Source organism: Grammomys surdaster, unplaced genomic scaffold (assembly GCF_004785775.1).
Source record: "Grammomys surdaster isolate TR1022 unplaced genomic scaffold, NIH_TR_1.0 126176, whole genome shotgun sequence".
NCBI lineage: Eukaryota > Metazoa > Chordata > Mammalia > Rodentia > Muridae > Grammomys > Grammomys surdaster.
The window spans coordinates 4,386,503-4,410,802 of NW_021620983.1; the positions used below are offsets into that span (position 1 = coordinate 4,386,503).

The window sequence follows — 24,300 nt, forward strand, 5'->3', positions numbered from 1 at the left end:
ATGCTAGTGTACTGTGATCATGCTAGTGCACTGTGATCATGCTAGTGCACTGTGATGATCTTGCTAGTGTACTGTGATCATGCTAGCACACTGTGATGATCATGCTAGTGCACTGTGATCATGCTAGCACACTGATCATGTTAGTGCACTGTGATCATGCTAGCACACTGTGATCATGTTAGTATGTGGCGCTGTTCCCCCTTGCGTAACACATCACATCTGAAAGTGTCCTTCTCTGGTCTGTGGATGCGTGGAAACTACTTGACCAGTTTATAAAGCATGTTTGTCACCTTTGGGATAAGCTGATGTCCCCTGAGGAATGGGCTGTCCCCTTGTCTTTGTGACCAGCGGTCAGTTCAGAACATGCCCTGGTGCAATTCATCACTGGCATCTCACTAGCAGCTTCCCGTTCCGAAAAGCCAGAGTTGAAGTTTCAAATAGATAAATTTTATCTTTATTTTCCCTTGTGGTTTGTGTTTTATGTTTCCTGGGTAAGAGGTTGTTTTAAACCTTAAAGTTAGTTGTAGGTATCTATTTTTAAAATAGTCATCATGATACTTTGTTACACTTGACCATAATATCCAGTTACAATTGAGAACAGAAGAGATCACAGATACAAATTTTTAAATAGAAGTCATACTATTTTGTTAGATTTGAGTATAAAATCCAACTATAATTGATATAAGGGTTTGACAAGAGGAAACAGATGTCTACTTTAAAATAAAGATCATAAACTTGTTACATTTGAGTGTAAGAATATAATTATAACTGATGTGGGAATATGGTCAGTAGGGATCTAATTTCTTTTTCAGAAATCTCATTTATTTATTTGTTTCTCTGTTTACTTGGGGCAGGGTGGCAGTGTAGAGTTCAGAAGCAGCTTGGCTTTCTCGCCATGTGGTCATCAGGCTTGGTGGCATGAGCCTCTTTAGTCTAGCCTCGGAGAATCGAACTTCTTATCTTTTCCTTATGAATAAGTCACAGTTTGCCAGAGGGACTCACAGTTGTGTGTGTGTGTGTGTTTTAAAGCATTTATTACAGATAACCTTTCATGATGTTTTATGTTAAGAGAGAGTGAATAAAAGCTGTTCATTTCAAGGAGCCAATTGGGAATGCAACACGGGAGGAATTCTGAAAATTGAGCTTCCGTCAGCTCTCTGATCTGGGAGCCTGCATCTGTGGCCTTTGTTGGGACTTATTAGGGATTCTGTCTTTTCAGATGTTTGACAAGGAGGAACTTCTAGAATGCATTCTACAGCTTATACAGCTAGACCAAGAGTGGGTCCCCTACTCCACCTCTGCCAGTCTCTACATCCGCCCCACGTTTATCGGAACTGAGGTACAGTCTGATTCTATTTAGGGAGAGGTTTTTTTTTTTTTTAATCATTTAAAAAGTCTTTTAAACTTATTTGATTTTTGTGTGTACATGAGTGGGCATATGTGCTCCGTGGTGTGTGTGCATATTTTTGAGATGATGTGTGTACATGAGTGGGGGTGGGTGTGCCACCATGTGTGTGGAGGTCAGAGGCATCTTGGGTATTGGCTCTTCTACTATGTACGCTCTGGGGATGGAGCTCTGCTAGTTGGGATTGGCAGAAAGTGTCTCCATCCTCACAGAGTCATCTTGTACGCCCCAAAGGTCATTTTCATTTTTGAATCACACACACACACACACACACACACACACACACACACACGTCCCAGTAATGCTTGACCTTCCTTGATGAAGACTAATTGCTAGTCCTGAGCTTGCAGAGGTGTGGCTCCCTCATGAAGACCTTTGGAGGTAGATACTGTCTTCATGCTGGAGAACTTTTGGCAGGGAGAGTACTTGGGGTTTTTTTGTTGTTTTTTTTTTTTTTTGGTTTTTCGAGACAGGGTTTCTTCTGTGTAGCCCTGGCTGTCCTGGCGTTTGCTCTATAGACCAGGCTGGCCTTGAACGCCAAGTCCTCTTGCCTCTGCCACCCGAGTGCTGAGATTAAAACTGTGTACTACCATACGCAGCTCCTGTTGGTTTGATTTCTTGATCAGCCTGCAAGTGTTGGGGGCTACATGTGTGGGTAACCTGCCTGACTCAAGTATTTAATTGTAGTATAAAGTTACTGTTTGGACCTTTTTTTTTTTTTTAATGTGTTTTAAAGGCTTCTTTCTTCACTTGGTCTTTCCTCTGTTTTAAAGTTTTCTTTATTTCCTTTCAACCTCACCCACGTGAATGTGGACTTTGTTAAAGAGCTCACTTTCTCTGTGGAGACACCAAGTTGTCTGATCCCCGGGTATTGATTACAAAATCCCACATTGATTACAGTGCCTGCTCGCAGCACATCAGGTTTTGATTGGTAATGTCTGTCTTGAGGCTTCCTACCTGTGTCTGTTCTTTATGTAAATGTAGTTTGTTGCCTGGTGCCTTGCTTCAGTGTTTGTTCTCAGTGTTGTGCCCTTGGTCACCTGACCTGGTGTCTTCTTGCTCCCTGACACTTAGCCTTAAGTGTTAGTTGGCCTCTTTGGAGATGTCTTAACTATAGATGTTAGTAAGGGACTTGTCATTTGGCTGACAAACCTTATTCTGGGGAGCCATAACAGACTGAAGCCCATACCACCAAAGTCCAGCTTGGTAAGCCAATGAGTTTTATTATCGGTCCTTACAGGAATATGGATGAGAGGTCACTTACAGGTATGTAGGTGAGGGGTCACTTACAGGAGCAGAAATGACTCAAAGACAGCTGCATCACCTAAGCCCACCTCAGCACAGGTGACAGCTCCCAAAGCTGGGGACCTGGGGCACACCACAGCCTGCAGGCAGCTCAGCAGGTTGGAGTGTCCTTTCCGGGTATCTCTCAGTTGATCTAAGTCTTCCAGGCAGTTTGACTGGTTTCTGCTTCCTCCACAGCTGGTCCCGCCTCAGAGTCTTCTCTGCAGCTTAGCTTTCCTGAGACAGACCCTCAGCTTTTACTGCTTATTCTAGCCAGAGTGTTGGGGCGGTAGTGAATCAGGGACTCTCTGAACTGTTCTGAGTTGTTTACCTTACTGCTTGAGGAACATCTGAGGTGGGTGGAATGCTTCAGTCTTGGAGGGAAACACAACACCTTACTTGTGTTTATCTCGAGGAGTTCTCATTAGCCTAGCCCCACTAGCCTAGAATTTACCCTGTAGTAGCCCAGGTTGGCATCAATTTTACTATTGGGTCAGCTTCCCCAGTTCTGGAATTGGTAGCTTGGATAAGAATACTTTAGTTTTGAGGGTTAGGAACTCAGCCTCTCTCCCTGTTCACTTCCCTGCCTCTGCCTCCCGAGTGGGATTGCTAGCACGAATCCCCACATCTGTCTTGTGTGTTTGCTCTCTCCTCTTCCCAGCTTGAGCTAGTGGCTGGAATGTAAGATCAGAGCAGTGAGGAGATTCCTAGTTGTCGTATGAGACATCTCTTGCTGTGCGGCCCTGCAGCTCAGAGCAGGCCCAGGAACTTCCTCTGTAACAGGCCAGGCGGCACACACCTTAGGTTTTACAAGCCATGTAGCCACTCAGTCTGCCCTGTCCATGAACACAGAGCAAGTGTGTCCCATCACACCGGAAGGGAAGGAGTGGGCCGACAACTGTGGCAGCAAGCAAATGACATTGTCTGAGTGACAATGTGTTGTGTCCTCCTCCTCTTGACCCTTTCCCAGTTTCCCTGTGTGTGCATTTCTGCTTAGGACCAATTTTAGATTTCCCAGGTGTTTAGAAACATCTCAGGTCCCAACCTCACAATCTGTCTTTTTTTCCCTTGGTGCTCATTTTGAGTTTTTTTTTTTTTTTTTTTTTTTTTTGGTTTTTCGAGACAGGGTTTCTCTGTGTAGCCCAGGCTGGCCTCGAACTCAGAAATCCACCTGCCTCTGCCTCCCAAGTGCTGGGATTAAAGGCGTGTGCCACCACCGCCTGGCTCATTTTCAGGTTTACCTCAGAGTGCTGAGCTCTAGGACGGAATTCCCTGTTTGTATGATGCATCTTCTCGCACCCTGCAGGGCTGGGCCTGGCCTCTCTGAGGTGTCATAAGCCTAGAGGTTAACCCTCAGTGGAAAAGGCCATAATACCTGTCATTTGTGTCACTGACAGCTTCCTTTCCGTGATGGTGACTTGAGCTGTGGGGGATGGGACCTTTCTTCAGTGTCAGGAATGCAGGAAGCAGCTTTGCTCACAGACCCACTTTCCAACTGCAGGAGCTGAGCATAGTGGCTTGGAGGAGGGAGAAGGAGGAGGGGGAGCAGGCAGTGGAGAAGGAGGCAGGGACCCTCCTGGTTCCACTGTTGCACCTTGCACATCCTGCTGTCTTAGTCAGGGTTTCTATTCCTGCACAAACATCAGTGACCAAGAAGCAAGTTGGGGAGGAAAGGGTTTATTCAGCTTACACTTCCACATTGCTGTTCATTACCAAAGGAAGTCAGGACAGGAACTCAAGCAGATCAGGAAGCAGGAGCTGATGCAGAGGCCATGGAGGGATGTTACTTACTGGCTTGCTTCCCCTGACTTGCTCAGCTTTCTTTTTTATAGAACCCAAGACTACCAGCCCAGGGATGGCACCACCCACAGTGGGCCCTCCTACTCTTGATCACTAACTGAGAAAATGCCTTATAGCTGGATCTCATGGAGGCATTTCCTTCTCTGTGATAACTCCAGCTTGTGTCAAGTTGACACACAAAACCAACCAGTACACCTACTGTGTTGGGCCTGGCATCTCTGAGGTGTCATTAGCCTAGTGGGTTGAAATACTCATGCAGAGATGCTAGGCCTCTTTTGTCCTTTTCTCTCACCCTATGGGACATTTTAAGTCAAAGTGTGAAGTCACTGTTCTCAGAAGTGACCTTCAGAATCCCTGAAAAGTAACCAGGGACTCGTCACTGTCACCTGAATCTGTAGGACAGAGCTGTTCTCTAGTAGCAAAGCCTTCAGGAGGCCAGCAGTGTCCCCCTCAGCTGTGTGACCTTCAGATGTATTGGCTTTGAGGTTATTTGTATCGGACAAGGTCTCCTGTATCTCAGATGGGCCTGAACTCACTTTGTAGCTCAGGCTGGACTTGACTACACGATGATTCTTCTGCCTCAGACTCTTGAGTGTTTGAGGTTACAGGTGTTTGCTTCTGTGCCCGACTGTATAGTCATTTTCTATAAGGGATGTCTTACTAAGGTTTGGTTGTTTTTCTATAAATATTTAATAAAAATCAGGAAAAATAGTGCCGGAGAGATGACTAGTGGCTAAGAACACTTGCTGCTCTTGCAGAGACCTGAGTTTAGTTTCTAGCACCAACACAGTGGCTCACTCCAGTTACAGATGTTCTAAAGCCCTCTTCTGGCTTCTGCAGGGACCAGGCACACACACAGTACACTTACATACATGTAGACAAAACTTGTATGTTAAAAATGGTCCTCCTTTACAGAGTTACACTGGTTACCAAAATGGGAAGAGATGAGTAAATTTAAGATGCAGATTAGTCCGCCTCTGACAAGCAGGACGCTGGAGCGCCAGATACCACAGCACCTAACTCAGGCTAGGGGCACTTGTTCCTGAAGTGACATCTGAAGGACTTGTAAGATGAGATGGGCTTCAGTGTCGGATGCCACCAGGATGAGTCTTAGTGTGACTGGCTGGTTTGTCACAGTGCCACAATGAATTAATTACTTTTCTGTTGCTGTGATTAAATACTGTGATCAAAAGCAGCTTGGAGAAGAAAGAGTTTATTTCAGCTTATGTGAGGTTCCTGGAAGATGGAGTTCATCCTGTTGGGAAGGCACAGCAATGGGCACAAGGGAGAGATGGGAGTGAGGTTAGATTATAAACCCTCAAACCCCATACCCCTGCTGCCTAGTGTGACATGCTTCCTCTAACATGGGTTGAATCTCCTAAAGGTCCCATAGCCTTCCCAGACATCTCTGCCAACTGGGGACCAAGAGTTGAGATCTGTGAGGCTTTCCCTCACAGCCTGAGCAGCTCAAACTGCAGTTATTTTGCCAGTGACCTCCCATGATGCACCAACTTAAAGGCCCCGTGGCTTTGGGCAGTCATATCAGAGCTTACTCTATGCCTGACCGGATTTACGATTGATTAGTAGCCACACCTCTGGGTGAGCCCATGAGAGTGTTAGCAGAGAGGTTTAACTGAGCAGAGAAGACCCATCCTGAATGTTGTGGCACCAACTCATGGGCTTGTGTCCCTGACTAAATAAAAGGGACCTGAACCAGTGCTGACATGAGTGCCCATCCCTGTCTCTCTGCTCCCTGATTGTGGACACAGAGATCAGACACCTCAGAGTTCCCTATGCTATTCCTTCCTCACAGCAGCGAGCAAAGGCATTAATGCAGGGAGTCAGGGCTTCAAAGGGGATTTCAGAGGACATAAACCAGTTGGTAATAGAGGAGGGGAAGGCAGGAGAGGATATAGAAGTTGGAGAGGGAGGAGAATTGAATCACACTGTGCTGAGCAGGGGATGGAACTCAGACAGCAGCAGGTGCATTCAGGGAAGCTCTTGGGTACTGTGTTATCTCTATTATTGTTACATGTATGTGAGTGTTTTGTCTGCATGTACGTGTGTGCAGCACATGCCTACCTTGTGATTGGAGATGTCAGGAGAGGGTTTTGAATCCCTGGGAGCTAGAATTACAGTTTATATAAGGTGTATCTGACTTGGGTGCTGGGAATTGATCTTGGGTCCTGTAGGAACAACAGACACACTTAGACCACCTAGGCATCTCTCCAGCCCTAAGTTCCTCCTCCTCCTCCCCCTCCTCCTCCTCCTCTTCCTCTTCCTCCTCTTCTGTTTCCCCTCCTCCTTTTCTTCTTCCCCCTTCCCTTTCCTCTTCCTCCTCTTCTTTTTCTTCTCCCTCTTCCTCTTTCTTCTTCTCCTCCTTCTCTTCTTCTTCTAGACTTATTCAGCCCCGAAATCATATGTAGCTAAAGTGGCCTTGACAAATCCTCCTGCCTCAGCCTCCTAAACGCCGAGATGACAGGCATGAGACCCGGCTCCATTTTCTCATTTAACTCTGAAATCTTTTTAAAAAGAAGTCTCTGAGAGCAAGCAATCTGGTTTTCCTCTGGTTCCAGCTACCTTATTCTTTGCTTTTGTTGGCTTCGGTCAGAACTGTCCTCCCCCCTTGCCGGCTGCTGTGCTCCCTGCCTCTGAGGCCACACTGTAGACTAATGGAATTTCTCAGTTCACTGACCCCTTTCTGTCATCCTTTAAATAACTTGTGACATCCCGCCTTCTGTGAAGGGATTTCTGGGTGACCCAGAAAGAAGTGGTTAATGCTCACTGTGAAGTTGCCTTTGTTTCTCACCACACCCTTTATGTAGAGGACTGATGGGCCTCGTTATTGTGAAGCTTAGCCCCAAAGCTAAGATGAGAACCAGGATAAAATGTTCCTGAGACAAACAGACTTGTCGCAGGCTGTTTGTGGTCTCCACCAGCTGGTGACATCCTTGTTCCTTATTTAATTATGTGGCTTTTCTCCTAGTTAATAAGAAGCACAATTTTATCATCCCAGAACCTCATCTGTCATTCAGTTGACATCACATAATAAAACTCATTCAATAGGAGCACAGGATCTAAATTGCTTTTCAGGGCAGAAGAGAGGACTGGTGGAAGGGGCTAAGTCAGGGATCCTGAGTGTGTGTGTGTGTGTATATGGGGCAACACCTGTCACCAACCCTTTCGTGGAGCCTAGACTGAATTTTGACTCACACTCGGTATTGAAGTGACATAGAGGCCTTCTCCTCACTTGTTCTCCAAGGAAAGTCAGAGAGTTCCTTGAAGATTGTCTATCCATACAGATGGGTGCGGTGCCCATTTGAGGCCAGAAGAGGGCACCAGATGCCTGGGATTGGAGTTACAGACAGCTGGGAGTCTCCATGTGGGTGCTGGGAACTGAACCTGGGTTCTCTGCAAGATCAACTGAGCCACCTCTCTAGCCCTGTCAATGAGTTCTTTTCATGGACAGACAATGAATGTAAGCTATAGAAGCCATTCACGGTCCACAGAGGAGCTTCAGGTTTGCAGACGTGAGTGGGTCGGGATTAAATTTTAGAAAATACCAAGTTACATTCCTCCACAGCTTCGACCAACATTAAAAAATGCTAATGTATAGCTTAGCTGTTGGTAAGGATATGGGTATGTGTAAAACGACTCATCAAGATTCCTTTTCAGAGGGAGATTTGATGGAGGTGTCCAGCTCTGCCTCTTTCTGTGCTCTCTGCTGCCACCTAGTGGAATACAGACCAACTTGCCAAGGTCGGGAAAGCCCATTGACAAAGAGAAACTTGCCTTTGTTTTTGTACTACTGTTAGAAAGCATGAGAGCTTTGTGTGCTCTGCCACAGATCTACCTTCTCAGCCGGAATGAGGTGAAATTTAGTACAGAGAAAAAAGAATATTCCTTTTTAGCTACACTTTTTTTTTTTAAGTATAATTGCATTATACTAAATTACTGTAAAATACTTCTTGTATGTGCACTCTGAGGTGCCCAGTCTTCACGTGGTAGGTGACAAGGTGCTATTAGGTTGTACATAAGACAGACAATTCATTCAGAAACTTAGAAGCTAGATGTGGCCTTCAGATAACAGCTAGCATATTATACCCGTAATTTCCGATGAGTGGCCTCTCTGGATTCCTTTATCACTTGAGTTGGTTACTTTTTTTTGCTGTGATAAGATACTTGTAGAGGGAAGGGTTTATTTGGGCTTATGGTTACAGAGGGATAGTCCAAATGGCAGGGGAGGAATGACAGGTGGCAGGCAGGAAGCCAGGAAATGACATCCTCAACCTGGAACAAAAGGCCAGGTGAGGCCCTTGGGAAGCCAGGTGTTCCTGGTTCTCATCTTCTCAAAGGAAAGACCTCAGAGACAGTTTACCTAGCAAAGCAGAGGATGCTCCTCAAAGAGAGCCTCCAGCAGGCTGGCCCATAATGAAGGAGTGGACCACTTAGTTTTGGGTTGTGGATTTAGAAACTTTACTTTGCAGTAGTGTATGTTAAGTATCCCTAAAGAGTCTGATGACATTTTGTACCCGATTACAACGTATTTGGACCAATCTCCTCCCATTAACCCCTCTCCTTGTCCTGACTAGTTGTGTTGGGATTTTTGAAAGATGTTTTTATGGTTATTTATAAGGCGGGTGGCATATTTATTGGATAAGGTGACTCCTGTCCCCTGGGCTATTGCGAATTGGGTCTCCCTTTTTAGGGTATGGTCTTCCTCACAGCTTCTAGAAAAGCCCAAAAGGGAAGAGAGAGAGTGACATCTGCAAGCAAAGTGTTTGCCGGAGCCAGGGCCTTTGAGCTCTCCGGCCCTCATGGGTGTTTGTGTGGCAACTAGGAAAGTAGGGCCCCACCCCCACCCAAGCCTTTGATTCTGACAGAGTAGAAACATCCCAACAGCTTCAAGGCCATTTAACCACAAAGAGGTGCTCTGAGCATCAGAGACACAGAAGGTGCTGCAACAGCGACTTCCTCAGTTACCTCCCATCTGACTCCTGGACCAGTCTCACCGTCCTCTTGGCTCATCCTTAAATAAACTCTCAGAGATAAGATGGTTCCCTCAGAGATGGGATGGACCAGGTGTGGCTCTCTCCCAGATGAGAGGACAGTAGAGTTCTTGAGTTTTTCATCCTGCAGGGGAGATTTTTCCAATATAGTTCCTAACAAAGGACAAACACCTTTAATACCAGCATTTGGAAGGCAGAGGCAGACAGATCTCTGTGTTTGAGGCCAGCCTGGGCTACAGAGTGAGTTCCAGGACAGCCAGGGCTATGTAGAGACTGTCTCAAAACAAAAACAAAGCAAGCAACCAACCAATTAAACAAGCATATTCAAACCAGCCCACTGCTCTCAGACCAGCCTTTCTGACTCAGTCACACAGTGCACCATATTAGGAGGGAGGTGGGAAGCTTTCAGGTGACATCGTTACCCACAGACCTGTGTGTGAGTGTGTGTGTGTGTGGTGTATGTATGTGTGTGTGTGAATTTCTTGTGTGGTGTGTGTTTATGTATGTATCTGTGTGTGAGAAAGTGTGTGAGTGTGATGTGTGTGTATATGTGAAGTGTATGTATGCATATGTATGTATCTGTGTGTGTGTGTGTGTGTGAGTGTGAATGTGTGTATATGTGTGTATGTTTGATGTATGTGTATGTGAGTGTGTATATATGTGTGATGTGTGTATGTATCTGAGTGTGTGAATGTGTGTATCTGTGTGTGATTGTGAGCATGTGTATATATGCATAGGTGTGTGAGCATGTGTGTGTATGAGTGCAAATGTGTGTTTGTGTATGTGTGTGAGTGTGTGCGTGCCACACACCTGTGTCATGCACAGTAGTACAGCGTGTAAGTCAGAGGACAGCTTCCAGAAGCTGTTCTCATTTCACCTCAATGAGGCAGGGTCTGTCTGCCATGTTGTGAGCTCCAGGCTTGCTTGCCTACCAGCTTCTGGCTGTTTTCCATCTTCTGTGTAGGAGTGCTGGGATCACAGGTGCCTCATCCTGCCTCATCCTGCCTCACCCTGCCTCACCTGGCTCTTTACCATGTTCTGGAGATTGAACTCGGGCAGTCAAGAATGCACAGCAAATAAGCCGCCTCACCAGCCCACAGATGCTTCCGGCTTACCAATATTCACCACCTGGTTTTTGGTGGTAAACGAGGCCTGAGGCCTGAGGGCAGGCAGTGTGTGCTGGAGGCAGGTGTGGGGGAGACTGAAGTAAAAGGGAGCTCCGGAGCCCAGCGTCAGCCTGTCAGCATCTGCCTGTCAGCGTCAGTTTTTTTCGAGACAGGGTTTTTCCGTGTAGCCCTGGCTGTCCTGGAACTCACTCTGTAGACCAGGCTAGCCTTGAACTCTTAAACTCAGAAATCTGCCTGCCTCTGCCTCCCAAGTGCTGGAATTAAAGTGCGCCACCACCGCCCGGCGCTTAATATGAGGCCACCCTGGGAGGTAAGCGCGATTTCTTTTTTTAAGATTTATTTGCTTTATGTAAGTACACCAGAAGAGGGCATCGGACCCTATTACAGATGGTCATGAACCACCATGTGGTTGCTGGGAATTGAACTCAGGACCTCTGGAAGAGCAGTCAGTGCTCTTAACCACTGAGCCATCTCTCCAGTCCCAGTATTTTCTTTAAAAGGTTTTGTATCACTAAGCTTTGTTTGGGTGATCTTCTACGATGTGGACCCAGGTCTATTCTAGACTCTAAGAAGGATGTCTCATTAGTTACAGAGTTATGTTTTTTTCTCTCTATTATAGCCATCTCTTGGAGTCAAGAAGTCTTCCAAAGCCCTGCTCTTTGTGATCCTGAGCCCCGTGGGACCTTATTTTTCTAGTGGATCCTTCACTCCAGTGTCCCTGTGGGCCAATCCAAAGTACGTCAGAGCCTGGAAAGGTGGGACTGGAGACTGCAAGATGGGCGGGTAAGTCAGTCCGTGTGTCCTTCCTGGCTGTGGAGTGTTGTGTGCTTTCAACGGCAGTGTGCTCAGTAGCATCCACAAGCGAATAGCCAGCTGTCTGTGGTTTAAGATTGAGCTTTGTAAATGTGGTAGTTGGAAGTGTTGCTTGTGCCCCCTCTAAGGCAGCAGTGTGGCATGGGTGTGGAGCAGTGATTTGAACCAGTGTCCTTTCCAGCTAGAGGCTGGTCCTGGGAGTGATGCTTTCACTTGGCTCAAGGGAACCCGGTCTTGGAAGGTGCCTGTTTCACTGTCCGCTTAGCCACAGATGGCAGACACACCTTCTGTGAAGGAGCAGAGGAAAGCCCTGCTTTGTCTCTCCCTGGCCAGCCTCACCGGCCATCTGTAGCTGCAAGGAAACAAAAGAGCGTTTGAGATGTGCTGGCCAAGTTTCAGGGTTGACTTGGCTCTGAATTCAGAATGTCCCTTGGTGGATACAGTAGAAGGAGCAAGTACCCTGGGCTCTTCCCAGGTCTGAATCAGCTGGTGACATACAGAGATGTTCCTGGGACGTGACTCTCAGTGATGTTCTGAGACGTTTAGGAAAGTCATAGCCCAGTGATAGGCCTCTAGATTGAGGGACAGTGGCAGCCAGATTCAAAAGGTGTCCCACAAGCCCCATGTGGTCCCCATTCCTTTCAGAGCAGTTCTAGAAGATGGGCTTCTCTAGAAAACTGTAGCTTGGGTGCCTCAGGTCTCTTCTTTCTTGGTGTTTGCAACATTGTTACATCTCATCTGAGCAGTATCTGTCTGCTACAGAATTCTAGCCTCCCGACCTACCAGTTAGGAGCACTTGCTCCTCTTCCAGAGAACCCAGTTAAGCTCTCTGCACCTGTGTCATCTCTCTCTCTCTCTCTCTCTCTCTCTCTCTCACACACACACACACACACACACACACACACACACACACACACAGTGCATATCTGTGTTACTGGAATATCAGCGTTCATGTTGTCAGTGAGCAAGGAACTGAAGCTTTAGGCATGTCTTATTCACAGAGCCGTGATCTGAGAAAACAGAATAACAATGTAATATCATCTCACCTCACACCTCGTCCACCTCCAGCAAGCTTCACAGGAAGGGGTGGAGTTAACACAAACCAGCCCTCCTCCGAGCTCAGTCTGATGCACAATCAGTTTTCTGAGACCTGTGGTACCCTTGCCTCTCATGCTTGTTTCAAAATTTTATTTCATATGTATGAGTGCTTTGCCTGCATGCAAGTCTTTCATGTTCTTTCCTGGTACCCTTGGAGGCCAGAAGAGTACTTTTAGGTAGTTGTGAGCTGCCATGTGAGTGCTGGGAACTGAACCAGGGTCCTTTGCAAGAGAAGCAAGTGCTCTTAAGCACCGAGCTGTCTCTCCAGCCTCTGCACCTCTCTTGTTATGGTTTCTTGCTGTCTCTAATTACATCCTCTAATATACTGTGAAGTGTGACTGGTGTAGACCAGGTAGATGGTAGGGAGGTTAACCCAGAACAAACTCTGAGCAGCGTGCATGTGTGAAGTTGTTAACATGTGTGTTTAGTCTCCCAACACGGAGTACAAATGTCTCCTAATGGCACATAATATTAAAGTGTCCCTTTTCATTCCCCTAGCCCCCCATTATTTGTACAATGGGTCACTTCTTGTCCCTCTCTGCCCATGTCAATAACCAAGTTTTATGGCACCTGTATCAGTTTCAAAGTTGGTCACTCTTTCCCACTGCAAGTTACCCTCAGACCTTCCTGTGGGGAAGTGTGTGTCTCCCTCAGTTCAAGGCTGTCCCTGGGCCATCGTCATGGTGACATTGTGGCTACATGAAGACTTGAGTGAGCTGACACAGTCACAGGTTCTGAGGGTGTGGCTGGACATCACCAAGGGAGAGAATATTCTGCCTCTGGCTTTAAGGTTCATGAATTGTGCTAAAAAGCACGTGTGCATCGGCCGACCATTTCCTGTGTTAACGTTATGTGTGAGCGTGATCTCCACACGGCAGGGAATAGGAAAACCAGGTCACTTTGGGCTCCCATTTGAAAGCACTAAGCAGCTAGAGAGAGAGAGAGAGAGAAAACAATCAATCAAGCAAGCAAACAAGCAAATATAAACAAACAAAACAAACCATAGGGCACTTAAGCACTAAATAAGACTTCACTTAACTCTCAGGGAGCCTGAGGCACTCTGGGAGCGAGTGGAGATGTGTTAGCTTGAGTAGCTGACCACTTGATTCACACTCAGGCCTGAGTTCGAGGCTAGTTCTCAAATCCAGTTTCCCCGCCTTCCTCTGCCAGGGCAGCACTTGTCTTTTAATATCCATGTCTGTCTGTCCTACAGCTACTTAAGTCATTTGTGTGTCAGATGTATGTACCAGGGCACGCATGGCAGGTCAGAAGACAACTCACGGGACTCAGTTCTTTCCTCCCACCACATGGGTCCTGGGATCAAACCCAGGTCACTAGGCTTGGCAGCAAGCTCCTTTACTGGCCGAGCCCTTTTCCAGCCCAGGGAAGAATTGTTTTAAGGGAAGTCTGTTGGAGCCTCAACCCAGAGTATGGCCTATGGTCTTCCCAGCAGAGACAATGTCAAGGATTTCTTAACCAAGTTTTAAGACCACTAATTTTCCAAAATTATAAGTGGATTATAATCTAATGTTCAAGGTTTGCAGACAGGTAGACATGTGGCCTCTGTCCCTGTGGCTGGAACAGTTGCTTTCTTCTGGTGTGTCTTTTTCTTTTTTGGTGTGTCTGTGTATATGCGTGCACATATAGTGTGTGTATGGAGATCAGGTCAGAGAACAAATCATGGAAGTGGGTTTACTCTAGCCACCCTGTGGGATCTGCGGATGGAAGCTGAGCAGGCCTTCTAATGAAGTGAGCCATCTCGCCCACCCTCAAGTCTTAACACACACACACACACCACACACACACACACACACACACACTCACACACACTCACTCACAAGCACACTCACTCACACGGACACACTCATACACACACTCACACACACTCACACACTCACTCACACGCTCACACGCACAAGCACACTCATACACACTCATACACACACTCATACACACACACTCACTCACACGCACACTCACACACACACACACACACACGCACATGCACACATGCACACACACACTCAAATGGATGAATAAAAGCTTGAGGCAGTTAGAGTGGAAGGCAGCCGTGTGGTGATGCATGTTCCTAACAGCAGGTCTTCTTTTCCTCACCAGCAATTATGGAGCGTCCCTTTTGGCGCAGTGCGAAGCACTGGAGAACGGCTGTCAGCAGGTCCTCTGGCTGTACGGCACGGACAACCAGATAACTGAAGTAGGCACAATGAATCTTTTCCTCTACTGGATAAATGAAGACGGAGGTAATCGCTCTTTTGGTGACTTGGCAGCTGATCACACAAGGTCGCAGGGGCAGCCAGGGCGCAGGGGCAGCAAGGACGGAAGGCAACAGCAGCGCAGGGGCGGGGTCTAGCGGGTGCTGTGGAGACCATATCAGGGTCGGTTTTTATTCTTGTTTCTGCTGTTTGGCTTGAGAAGCTTGCGCCTGGTTTCAAACTCAGCTGCCATATAGATGGCTCAGCATGTAAAAGCACTGGCTGCTCTTGTGGAGGACCTGGGTTCTGTTTTTGAGCAACCACACTGTGTCTCACAACTGTCTGTGACTCTAGTTTTAGGGGATCCAGTGCCCTCTATTGGACTCCAGGGGTACTGCATGCATAACACATAGACATATTTTTTTTTTCCCCTAAAATAGTGATCTTTTTTTTTTTCCTCTCCTTTGCCCTCTCTTAGTGTATGACATTCTTCGGTGATGAGTCTTGGTTAGTTCAGTGACCATTTGCTCTATACCATGCTATAGTAAACTGCCTATTGTCTATAGGGAGGAGAATTAGTGAACACTTCCTTTTTGTTCAGAACTGTGAGTTGAACTTAGGCAAGCTCTCTCTTGGACTCTACCCGTGTTACTTCATATGTTGAGGCTCTTAAAGTTTCCTGAGCTAGCTTTAACTCACTGTGCACCCCAGGCTGACCCGGAACTTATGGTCTTGTAGGAGCCTTCTGAGTGGTTGTGGTTGCAGGCATGCTCCTCCAGGTGTGGTTGTAATACCCCATGGTCTTCTGTTTTACTTCATGGTGCTGTTGTCTAGGCTCTGCTGCTGGTGGAGCCCAGACCTCTCTTTCTCATAGAATTCTCTTCAGAACTGGTATCCTTTCTCCGTCTGTTGACAGCATCTCACAAGTCCTATGGGTTTTCTCTGCATTTCCATTTCATTTGATTAACCTACAATCTAGGGCTACAAGGAAGACTAGAGGGTGGGGGTGCTTGCCTCCAAACCTGATGACCTGAGTTAAATACCCACTACCCACAAGGTGGAAAAAACAAAGTGATTCCCAAAAGTTGTCCTCAGACCTCCGACACGTATGGCCTGGCATGAGTGTATCCACACATACCCACACAAAATAAATGACTATATTAAGTAAAACCCAAAGTATCCTGATTGCCAGCAGATCCATGTTTAGTGACACCTGCTGGCCACTACATGTAAATCACAGATACTCTGTTTTATTGAGTCAAGGTCCTGTGTGAATAGCCCAGGATAACCTTGAACTCATTATGCCTTCAGGGCTGGCGTTGAACTTTAGATCCTGCATTCTGTATGTCAGGAATATAGGGAATTGTCCTGGCTTGAGGTTTCTGTTTTTGTTTTTTTTTAAGACAAGGTTCCACTCGGTAGCCTGTGTCAGCCCCAAATTTACAGAAATCCTTCTGCCTCGGGCTGTAGAATGCTGTGATTATAAGCACGTGAGACTATCTTTAGCATCCTGAATGCTCAGTGTCTGCTTTGATATGAGTTCCGGGAAATGTTGGCGGTTTATACAGCATTGACTGAAATGACATAAAGCAGGAGGAAGAGTAGACCTGTGTTGACCGTTAGCATTCTGATAGGTCTACAGAACCTAGGAGCACATTTTTTTTTTTTAAGACCTGTTTATGTTTATAGATGGTTTATTTCATGGTAATTACAGACACTTTGAATGTGGAATGAAGTCATGGGTGTGACTGTTTATGTTTCTAAAGCCAGCGTCAGGAAGTGGAGACAGGCAAATCCCAGGAGCTCTCTGAGCAGTCGGCCTCCCCAATAGGTTAAGCTACAAGTTCAGCGAGAGACACTGACTCAAAAATAACTTGGAGGGCACGAGAGGAAGATACTCAGTGTTGTCCTCTGTTTCTGCATGTATATTCACACACAGGTGTGCACACAGGCTTATATATGCACACACATGCTTAAACATGCATATATGTTCTCTCTCTCCCACACACGTATACACACACATACATACACACATACACTCACACACACTCACACTCACACGCACGCTCACACGCATTCACACACACACACTCACACACACATACACACATACACACACACACAGTCAAAGAATGCTTCCACGTACAAGCTCCCAGTCTTGGCTTCAGTGACCATTTTTTAAAGAACTTGTTGCTTTGCAGCAGCCCTCTCCACACCGGCTTCATTTTGCTATCGAGGCAGGAAGAGATGGTTCAGCTAAGGTTGAGTGCAGCCCTGCACGCTGATGTGAGTACAGGCCAGCCTTATGTTCTATCCGAGGGAGAGTTTACAGCCTGCCCTGAGCTGGCTCCGGGCACCTCTGGTGGTGTCCTCTGACCCTGGGCATGTGATTCAGCCAGACACACGAGACTTCTGCTGTTTGTACTTGGAAATGTAAGAAAACCAAATTTATGCTGGAATTTGGGGGCTTTCAAACTGGCACGTCACATAAACATACATCTGAAGTGATGATAGAAAGAAGCTGGCCAGTGCTGACCTCTGTGTTCAGGAGACATCTTCCTCCCTGACCACTCCTGACCCAGTCCCCACCCACCAGCACCACAGACACAAATAGGGACATCATTCAGAAAAGGCAAAGTCATTATTTATGGGAGATGTCAAGGACTTAACCACCATCTACATCATAGCTATACAAGCTAGCCAGACACTGTCCTGGTCAATAATTGTTCCTTATCTAGACGGAAGTCATGGCACATGCTTACGTGGCAGATCATGGTAGGGATGAGAGGGTTTGTTTTCTGCCTCTCGCAAAATACGTGAAGCCTTACTAAGGGTTAGACTTTATAACTTTTGCCCAAGCCAGTTTTAGTTTCAATGTGTTTGTTTCTTCCACTGGGGTGTTTAGAAGGCCAAAGGGGGTGGATGAGGGTAGGTCAGGATGAAACCTCTGCTCCTTTGGAAGACTCAAATTCAGTTCCCAGCACCTATGCCTGGCAGCTCACAGCTCACAGCTGCAACTCCAGGAGGTCCACAGGCACTTGTGCACATGGACATAAAGTCACACACACACACACACACACACAAATAAAAAATAAAAAGGTTCCTCTCCCTTGGGCCTTTTTACCCCTCTTCTCTGTCTCACTGATAACCTAACACCATGTAACAGAACCCTCCTGCGACTCTCCTTGTTGGAGGTTGGAGGATGGGGACAGATGAACACAGCAGCCCACAGAGCACAGGACAGGAACCAACCGCAGCATTTGCTGAGTCACAGCCATGTCTGTGGGGCTCTGTTTCTGGAACTCGCTCTTGCTCCTGGGAGGGTGTTTGTGGTTTTAGAGGCAAATGAGTACTTCTCACCCAAATGCTATCACGTCCCCGGCTCTGCCTGGGAGCCAGGGGACAGATGTCCCATGTCGTCAGCTCTGTCTGGGAATCAGGGGACAGATGTTCTGTTTCTTGACCCCAGACTGGTGGTCACAGTAGGAGGCTAAATTCATTTCACAGAACAGCCTTTGCATGTGTGAATGCTGCTGTTTGGGCTTAAGTCAGTGTTGTCTGAGAATTGCTCTAACTGTAGGAAAGGTCTCTCTGTGTGTGACAACTGCATACACACACACACACACACACACACACATCCATGCGATTCTGTGCCTAGCTAACGAGTTATCCCAAACACTTTTATTCTGAGACCACAAACACTTAACAAATGACAAGTACCCTTGGGAACATTGCCAGGAGCAATCTCTTTCTTTCTAAAAAGCAATTTTTCAGAAAACAAATGATCCCTGCTGCAGCTCAGCAAAGAGAGCTCACTTTTCCATATTTTAAAATTTAAAAATACTTATTATGGAGGCTGGGGAAATGTCTCCGTGACGGCTAGGAGCACGAGCTGCTCTTTCAAAGGATCCAGGTTCAGTTCCCAAGCGCTTACAGATCTGGTGCCCTCTTCTGCCCTCTACTGGCACTACACGAGTGTACCACACATATATACAGGTACTCCATGGGCACTACATGCGTGTACCACACATACATACAGTAAGCGAAATAACCATACACATGAAAACAAAACGAAAACTTTTGTGCCTCCCTAGGCCAGGCACCGTGCAGTAACTGGGCCATACAAAGATGGGCAGATGTCTAGAAAGCATCACGGAGAGCAGAGATCCTAGATTCATCTCACCCTGAGACAGAGCAGTAGTCCCCAGGGCCAGGACACTGCTGTGTGATCTGAGCCTTTTCTCAGTCACTAGCCTGGGCAAACATACATTTGTGTCTCTGGTAAAATAAGGATTGACCTGGTAAAATAAGGATTGACTTGGGTTAGTTCTATCTATATTCAAGGTCCCAGGGGAACCCCAAAACATCAAGACAATCCCCCCTCCCCCTGCTTCTACCTGGTGTTTCTCTAAGCATATTTGTGACTTCCTCTGCAAGCAGGGGGTAGGTCTTAGGCAGGCTGTCTGTTATAAGGTTCAGTATCTTTGTAAGATGATATTTAAGGCTTGTTGGTCCATTGCTCAATGCCAGTGGTGGGAAGGAAAGGGGGATGTTGACTACCAAGGACGATTCTTTTAAAGGTAGAGCTTCATGCAGCCCAGTCTAGTCTCAAATCTGATCTAAGGATGACCTTGAATTCCCAATTCTGTCTTTTTTAGTTCCCTAATGCTGGGATTACATTTATTTGTAAGTCACCCACGTCCAATTCATGTGGTGCAGGGATCAAACCCCGGGCTTCACAGATACTCTGTAAGCATTCCACCGACTGATCTACTCCCCCAGTCCACCAAAGTGACTTTAAAGGGGGAGCCTGTGTGTCGGAGGGTTACCTGGTGCTTACAGTTGGAGCGCTGTGCCTGGCCTTCAACTGTGGAGCGTTCACTTGGGGTCTCCTGTGTAGTCAGAGCAGCAGTCCATCTCTTGAGACTGTGTTAGCATTTTCTCTTTTCTTCTTTTGAAGACATGAAGCCTCCCCCTGAGCCCACTGCCTTCAGATCTCTGTGGGGAACTCTGAATCTCCCCCGTGTTCACGCAACACCTGTGTAGCTTGAAAGGCAGGTGATGTGGGCTTCTGAAGGCAGTGTGCAGGCAGCACTGGGAGGAAGAACTCTGTGTATGTGTGTGTGTTCCCGCGTGTGAGTGCATTCATTGTGTGTGGTATATGCTGCTGTAAAGTCCGGAGGACTGAGGTAGGGTGTCTTCCCTTGTGTGTGTGTGTTTGTGTGGGGTGTGGGGTGTGGGGTGCACTGCTGTGGACGCCAGAGGACTGAAGTAGTGTGTCTTTTGCTTTTTTTCTACCTTATGTGCTGAGATACAAGGTCTTTCACTGAGCCCAGGGCTACTGGTTTAGCTAGACTAGTTGGCCAGGAAGTAGCTCCAGTGCGAGCCACCCCTCCCAGCACTTATGTGGGTGCTGGGATCTGAACTCAGGCCTCTGACAAATGCTTGCCACCAGTCATCTTTCCGGCTCAGGCTACCCAGTTCTGAGGTGATGGGGCTCCTCACAGAACTGCTGGGTGTGGAACTGACTTGGGTCCTGAGCAAGATTTTATGTGTGTTGTTATAAGTACCAATTTTTTTTTATTAATTAAGGAATAATTTTGACTTGGATGCTCATCTTGAAGAATATTCCTTAATTATCACTTCTGAGGATAGGATTGATTATCACTTCTGAGGATAGAATTTATTTTTTAAAATTTTATTTATTTATATTTATTTACTTGTGTGTGTGTGTGCACGCACTTGTGTATTCTTTAGCTTGTGTGTAAGATCTATGTGTATGCAGGTACCCTTTGCAGCCAGCAGGGGGCGCTTGGATGCTTGGAGCTAGAGTCATAGACAATTGTCAGTCGCCCGAGCTGGGTCCTCTGCAGGAATAGTAAGTGCTCTGGACGGCTAGCTTAGCTGTGACTCCAGCCTCTAATTCTTACCTTGTCTTTCATCATTTCACTGGTTGTGATAAATGGAAGATAGTTACATAAGGCACTACCTTTCTGGGTTAAACACTTTTAACATTTATTTGTGTGTGTGTGTGTGCGCGCGCTTGCACATGTACATCCCTGCCATGGCACATGTGTGGTGGTCAGAGGACAACTTACAGCAGTCAGTTCCCTCCTGCCGAGAGGTTCCAGAGGACCAAACTCATTAGCCAGTGCCTTTACCCACTGGGTCATCTGTTTGTCTCTGCTTATTTAAGAAAATTTGTTATATTCTTAACCGAGTGTCTGTGTGGAGGAATGAATGCGTGCATGAGTGCAGGGGCCGTGGAGTCCAGAAGGGAGGACCGGACACCTTGGAGCTGAGTCACAGGCGGTTGTGAGCCTCTTATGTGGGTATGAGAACAGAACTCTGGTCCTGAACAGCAGCAGCTGTTGGCGTCCACTGAGACGGCTCTTCTGTTCTTATACTAAAATGGCTTTAAGAATTGCAACTGCTGCAGGATGTTGTCTAACAAGGGAAATCTTGCCAACATCCCTGTTTCTAATTGACAGAAGAAGAGCTGGCAACGCCCCCACTAGATGGCATCATTCTCCCGGGAGTGACCAGGCAGAGCATCCTGGAGCTGACACAGCAGTGGGTGAGTGCCTGAACAACTTCTGTGAGACACACACACACACACACACACACACACACAGACATACACAGATAGACAGACAGACAGACACACACACAGACACACACAGAGACACAGACAGACAGTCACACACACACACACACACACACACACACACACACAATCAGAACGAGTCTCCCTTTGCAATGATATCATACCCCCTAGTTCCCACCTGTGTTATCTAATCTTTACATCTCACCTCAAGCGAAGATCTCACTAGAAAGTCTGTGTTGGCAGAAGTTTTTTAGTAGGGAACCAGCTGACCCAGATGTCTCAGTGAGGAGGCCTTCTATCCTAGCCTCAGTCTGTGTACGGGGTGCCCTCTAAGCCAACCTAGTTCACACTGGGTGTTTCTACCCAGCCTTAACTTCAGCTGTGAGGTATTCCACATGGCACTGATGACATACCCTGCACTGTATTCCAGTACGCCTGTCACTATAGTGGGAGCTACAGATCTTAATTGACATATTAATATCAACGTAATGTTCGTTCTGCTTTTTATCTTCCCCCACTACCCCCTGCGTCCAGGGTCTCAGATTTCCACTCATGCTCATTTTAAAATTAAAAACACTCAAAGCAAATGTAGCGTTGTTTTCTGTGACCGTTTGCATCCCTGTGACAGAGGCTGGAGTCTTAGGATGTTTGTTATTTGAATTGACATGGTATTTATAAGAAAGATGTGTAGTCAGTTGGCTGACTAGCAGGGGTTCTTGGCTGGTACTAATGTCTGACGTGTTCTAAAAGCCCCCAGAGACCATGAAAAGGTTTTCAGCACACAGTGGTCAGACAGTCCTAGTACACAAATGTTAGGACACACACATAATTTTGGAGCAGACCAGCAGTTTCTCTGGAAGACTGGAAACAGAGTCTGTGAGCGGAATAATCCTACCAAGTCCAGAGTAGACAAAACCCAACTGCCGCCTGTTGGCTGGCGCACGTTGGGCACGACATTTGCAAGCTGCTGGTTTAATTTCAACAGCTTGCCCTGTCCCAAATATGTCTGCAGTTGGAAGGATAGCTTTTTGAAGCTCAGTAATTTCTGTTTTATTAAGAGAATGAATTAACCAAGCACAGAAGGTTGGCCAACAAGGTGAGTGTGGGCCAGTTCCACAGGTCCGGCTCCCAAGTATGGAATATAGGTTATTCTGAAGGAATGGGTTATTCTGGAGGGGTTTTCTTGACTCCTTAACCACAGCTTATTTTAAAGCTTTGTTGAAAATGCCAAGAGGCACTGGGGTCAAGGCTTGCCAGATAGGGGAGCTAATCCCCAGACAAGGGTGAGCCAGGCAAGCACTGATCTGTTGATTTACAAAAGGATTATTTTTTCTGTTTCTTCTCTCCAGAATGCAGACATCAGCAGTTCTCAGTAATATTCGCTGATTTTCTGGAACTCACTTGTTTAATAATTTATCTAATTTTGAACAAAATCGCAACAGCTCTCACTGGAACTTCTCATCTAAAGTTGAAACACTGGCTCCTGACAAAGAGCAACTACTAAAGCTCTCTGAGCTCAGCCTATGAAAGTTTGTGATTTTTTTTTTCTTTTTTTACTAATTTTGAAGGCAATCAGATGAGGTAGAGTTCAAATCTAGTTCTCACTGTTTACCAGCTGTTTGGCCTTGGGAAAGCCCCTCCCCATCTGGAACCCAAGCATCCTCAACTGTAACGTAGAGAGGATGTCTTCAGCATTAAAGACCCTGGTCCATGGTGGGTACCAGGCCAACGGCAATTATCGTACCAATTTTCTCCTTTATCATGAAAGACATGGAAAATGCATTATGTGGCTCTTACATCGAGTCAGCGTGTGAGATCCATGACAACACGCATGTCCTAAAGCAGCCATGTGAGAAAGCGTGCCACGACTCTGAGGGGATCATCTAGAGGAGACCATTTGAAAATTGTGATTTGGAAATAGGTTGCTCAGGATGTTGGGCAGTCACACTGTGTGCCCTTTCCCACTCAACATGTTAAAATAATCGCACAGTGGGCCCTTTCCTGCTCCCCCCAGGGGACCATTATGACACCATCCAAGATCAGCCAGATCTAAAGATACACAGTGACTTAATTTTCTTCTCTTTCTTCTTCTTCTCTTTTCCTCTACTACTACCTCCTTCTCCTTCTCTTCCTCCTCTTGTTAACATTCCAAACAGGGTGAGTTTAAGGTATGCGAGAGACACCTCACCATGGGTGACCTGGCCACCGCCCTGGAGGGGAACAGAGTAAAGGAGATGTTTGGCTCAGGGACAGCCTGCGTTGTCTGCCCAGTTTCAGATATTCTGTACAACGGCCAGGTAAGACAAATAGTTGTATATGTCTGTCATTCCTAGCCCTTTGCCCAGGGCTGGTGAGATCATCCAGGCTGAGAACCCTGGGACCCACGCAGTGGAAAAATAGAAAGTGACTTTCAAAGCTTACCTCTGACCTCCTATGTTTGCCTGCAAACTGCAACCCCCCCCCACAATAAACAAGTAAATGAATGAATGGAGTTTAAAAAACATTTACCTGTAATTGAATGAAGTCAATGGATGGGCCTAGTGGTTTCATGAGAACTCAACCATGATAGCAAGTCAGCCCTGACCTTGGCAAATATGTGAGCCCAATTCAGTCAGAAAGGAGACTTCCGAGGTCACCTGGTTCTGCCAGCCGGCTGAGGAAGGCTGCACAGGAGGCAGGTGGGTGTCAGTGGTCTGAGTGACTGTGCTTTCAACCTCTGCCACATTAGGAGTGGAGCAGCCTCAGATACACAGAATGCACAGAGGTGAAAGTTCATTCGTCCGTCGTCAGGATTCGGTAGAACACTGCACAGACATTTCAAGTGACGCCCTCAAGATGTGCTATTATCTTCTTGCTATATGTGCCTGATGTTTTTTTTTTTTTAAAGAACAGATCTTTCATTTCATATGTACGGGTATTTTGTCTGTGCACCGTGTGCAGTGCC

The 24,300-nt window shown here is 46.6% G+C and overlaps 1 protein-coding gene across 1 annotated transcript in view; it reads left to right on the forward strand.

The window, feature by feature from the left end:
* The window catches only part of Bcat1 (branched chain amino acid transaminase 1), a 48,778-nt gene that overhangs the window by 19,599 nt on the left and 4,879 nt on the right, over positions 1-24,300 (forward strand). Inside the window, exons 5-9 of the mRNA XM_028757627.1 lie at positions 1,220-1,339; positions 11,245-11,408; positions 14,655-14,797; positions 21,241-21,326; positions 23,513-23,653. Coding sequence (XP_028613460.1) covers positions 1,220-1,339; positions 11,245-11,408; positions 14,655-14,797; positions 21,241-21,326; positions 23,513-23,653 — 654 coding nt within the window. The remainder of the gene's footprint in view (positions 1-1,219; positions 1,340-11,244; positions 11,409-14,654; positions 14,798-21,240; positions 21,327-23,512; positions 23,654-24,300) is intronic.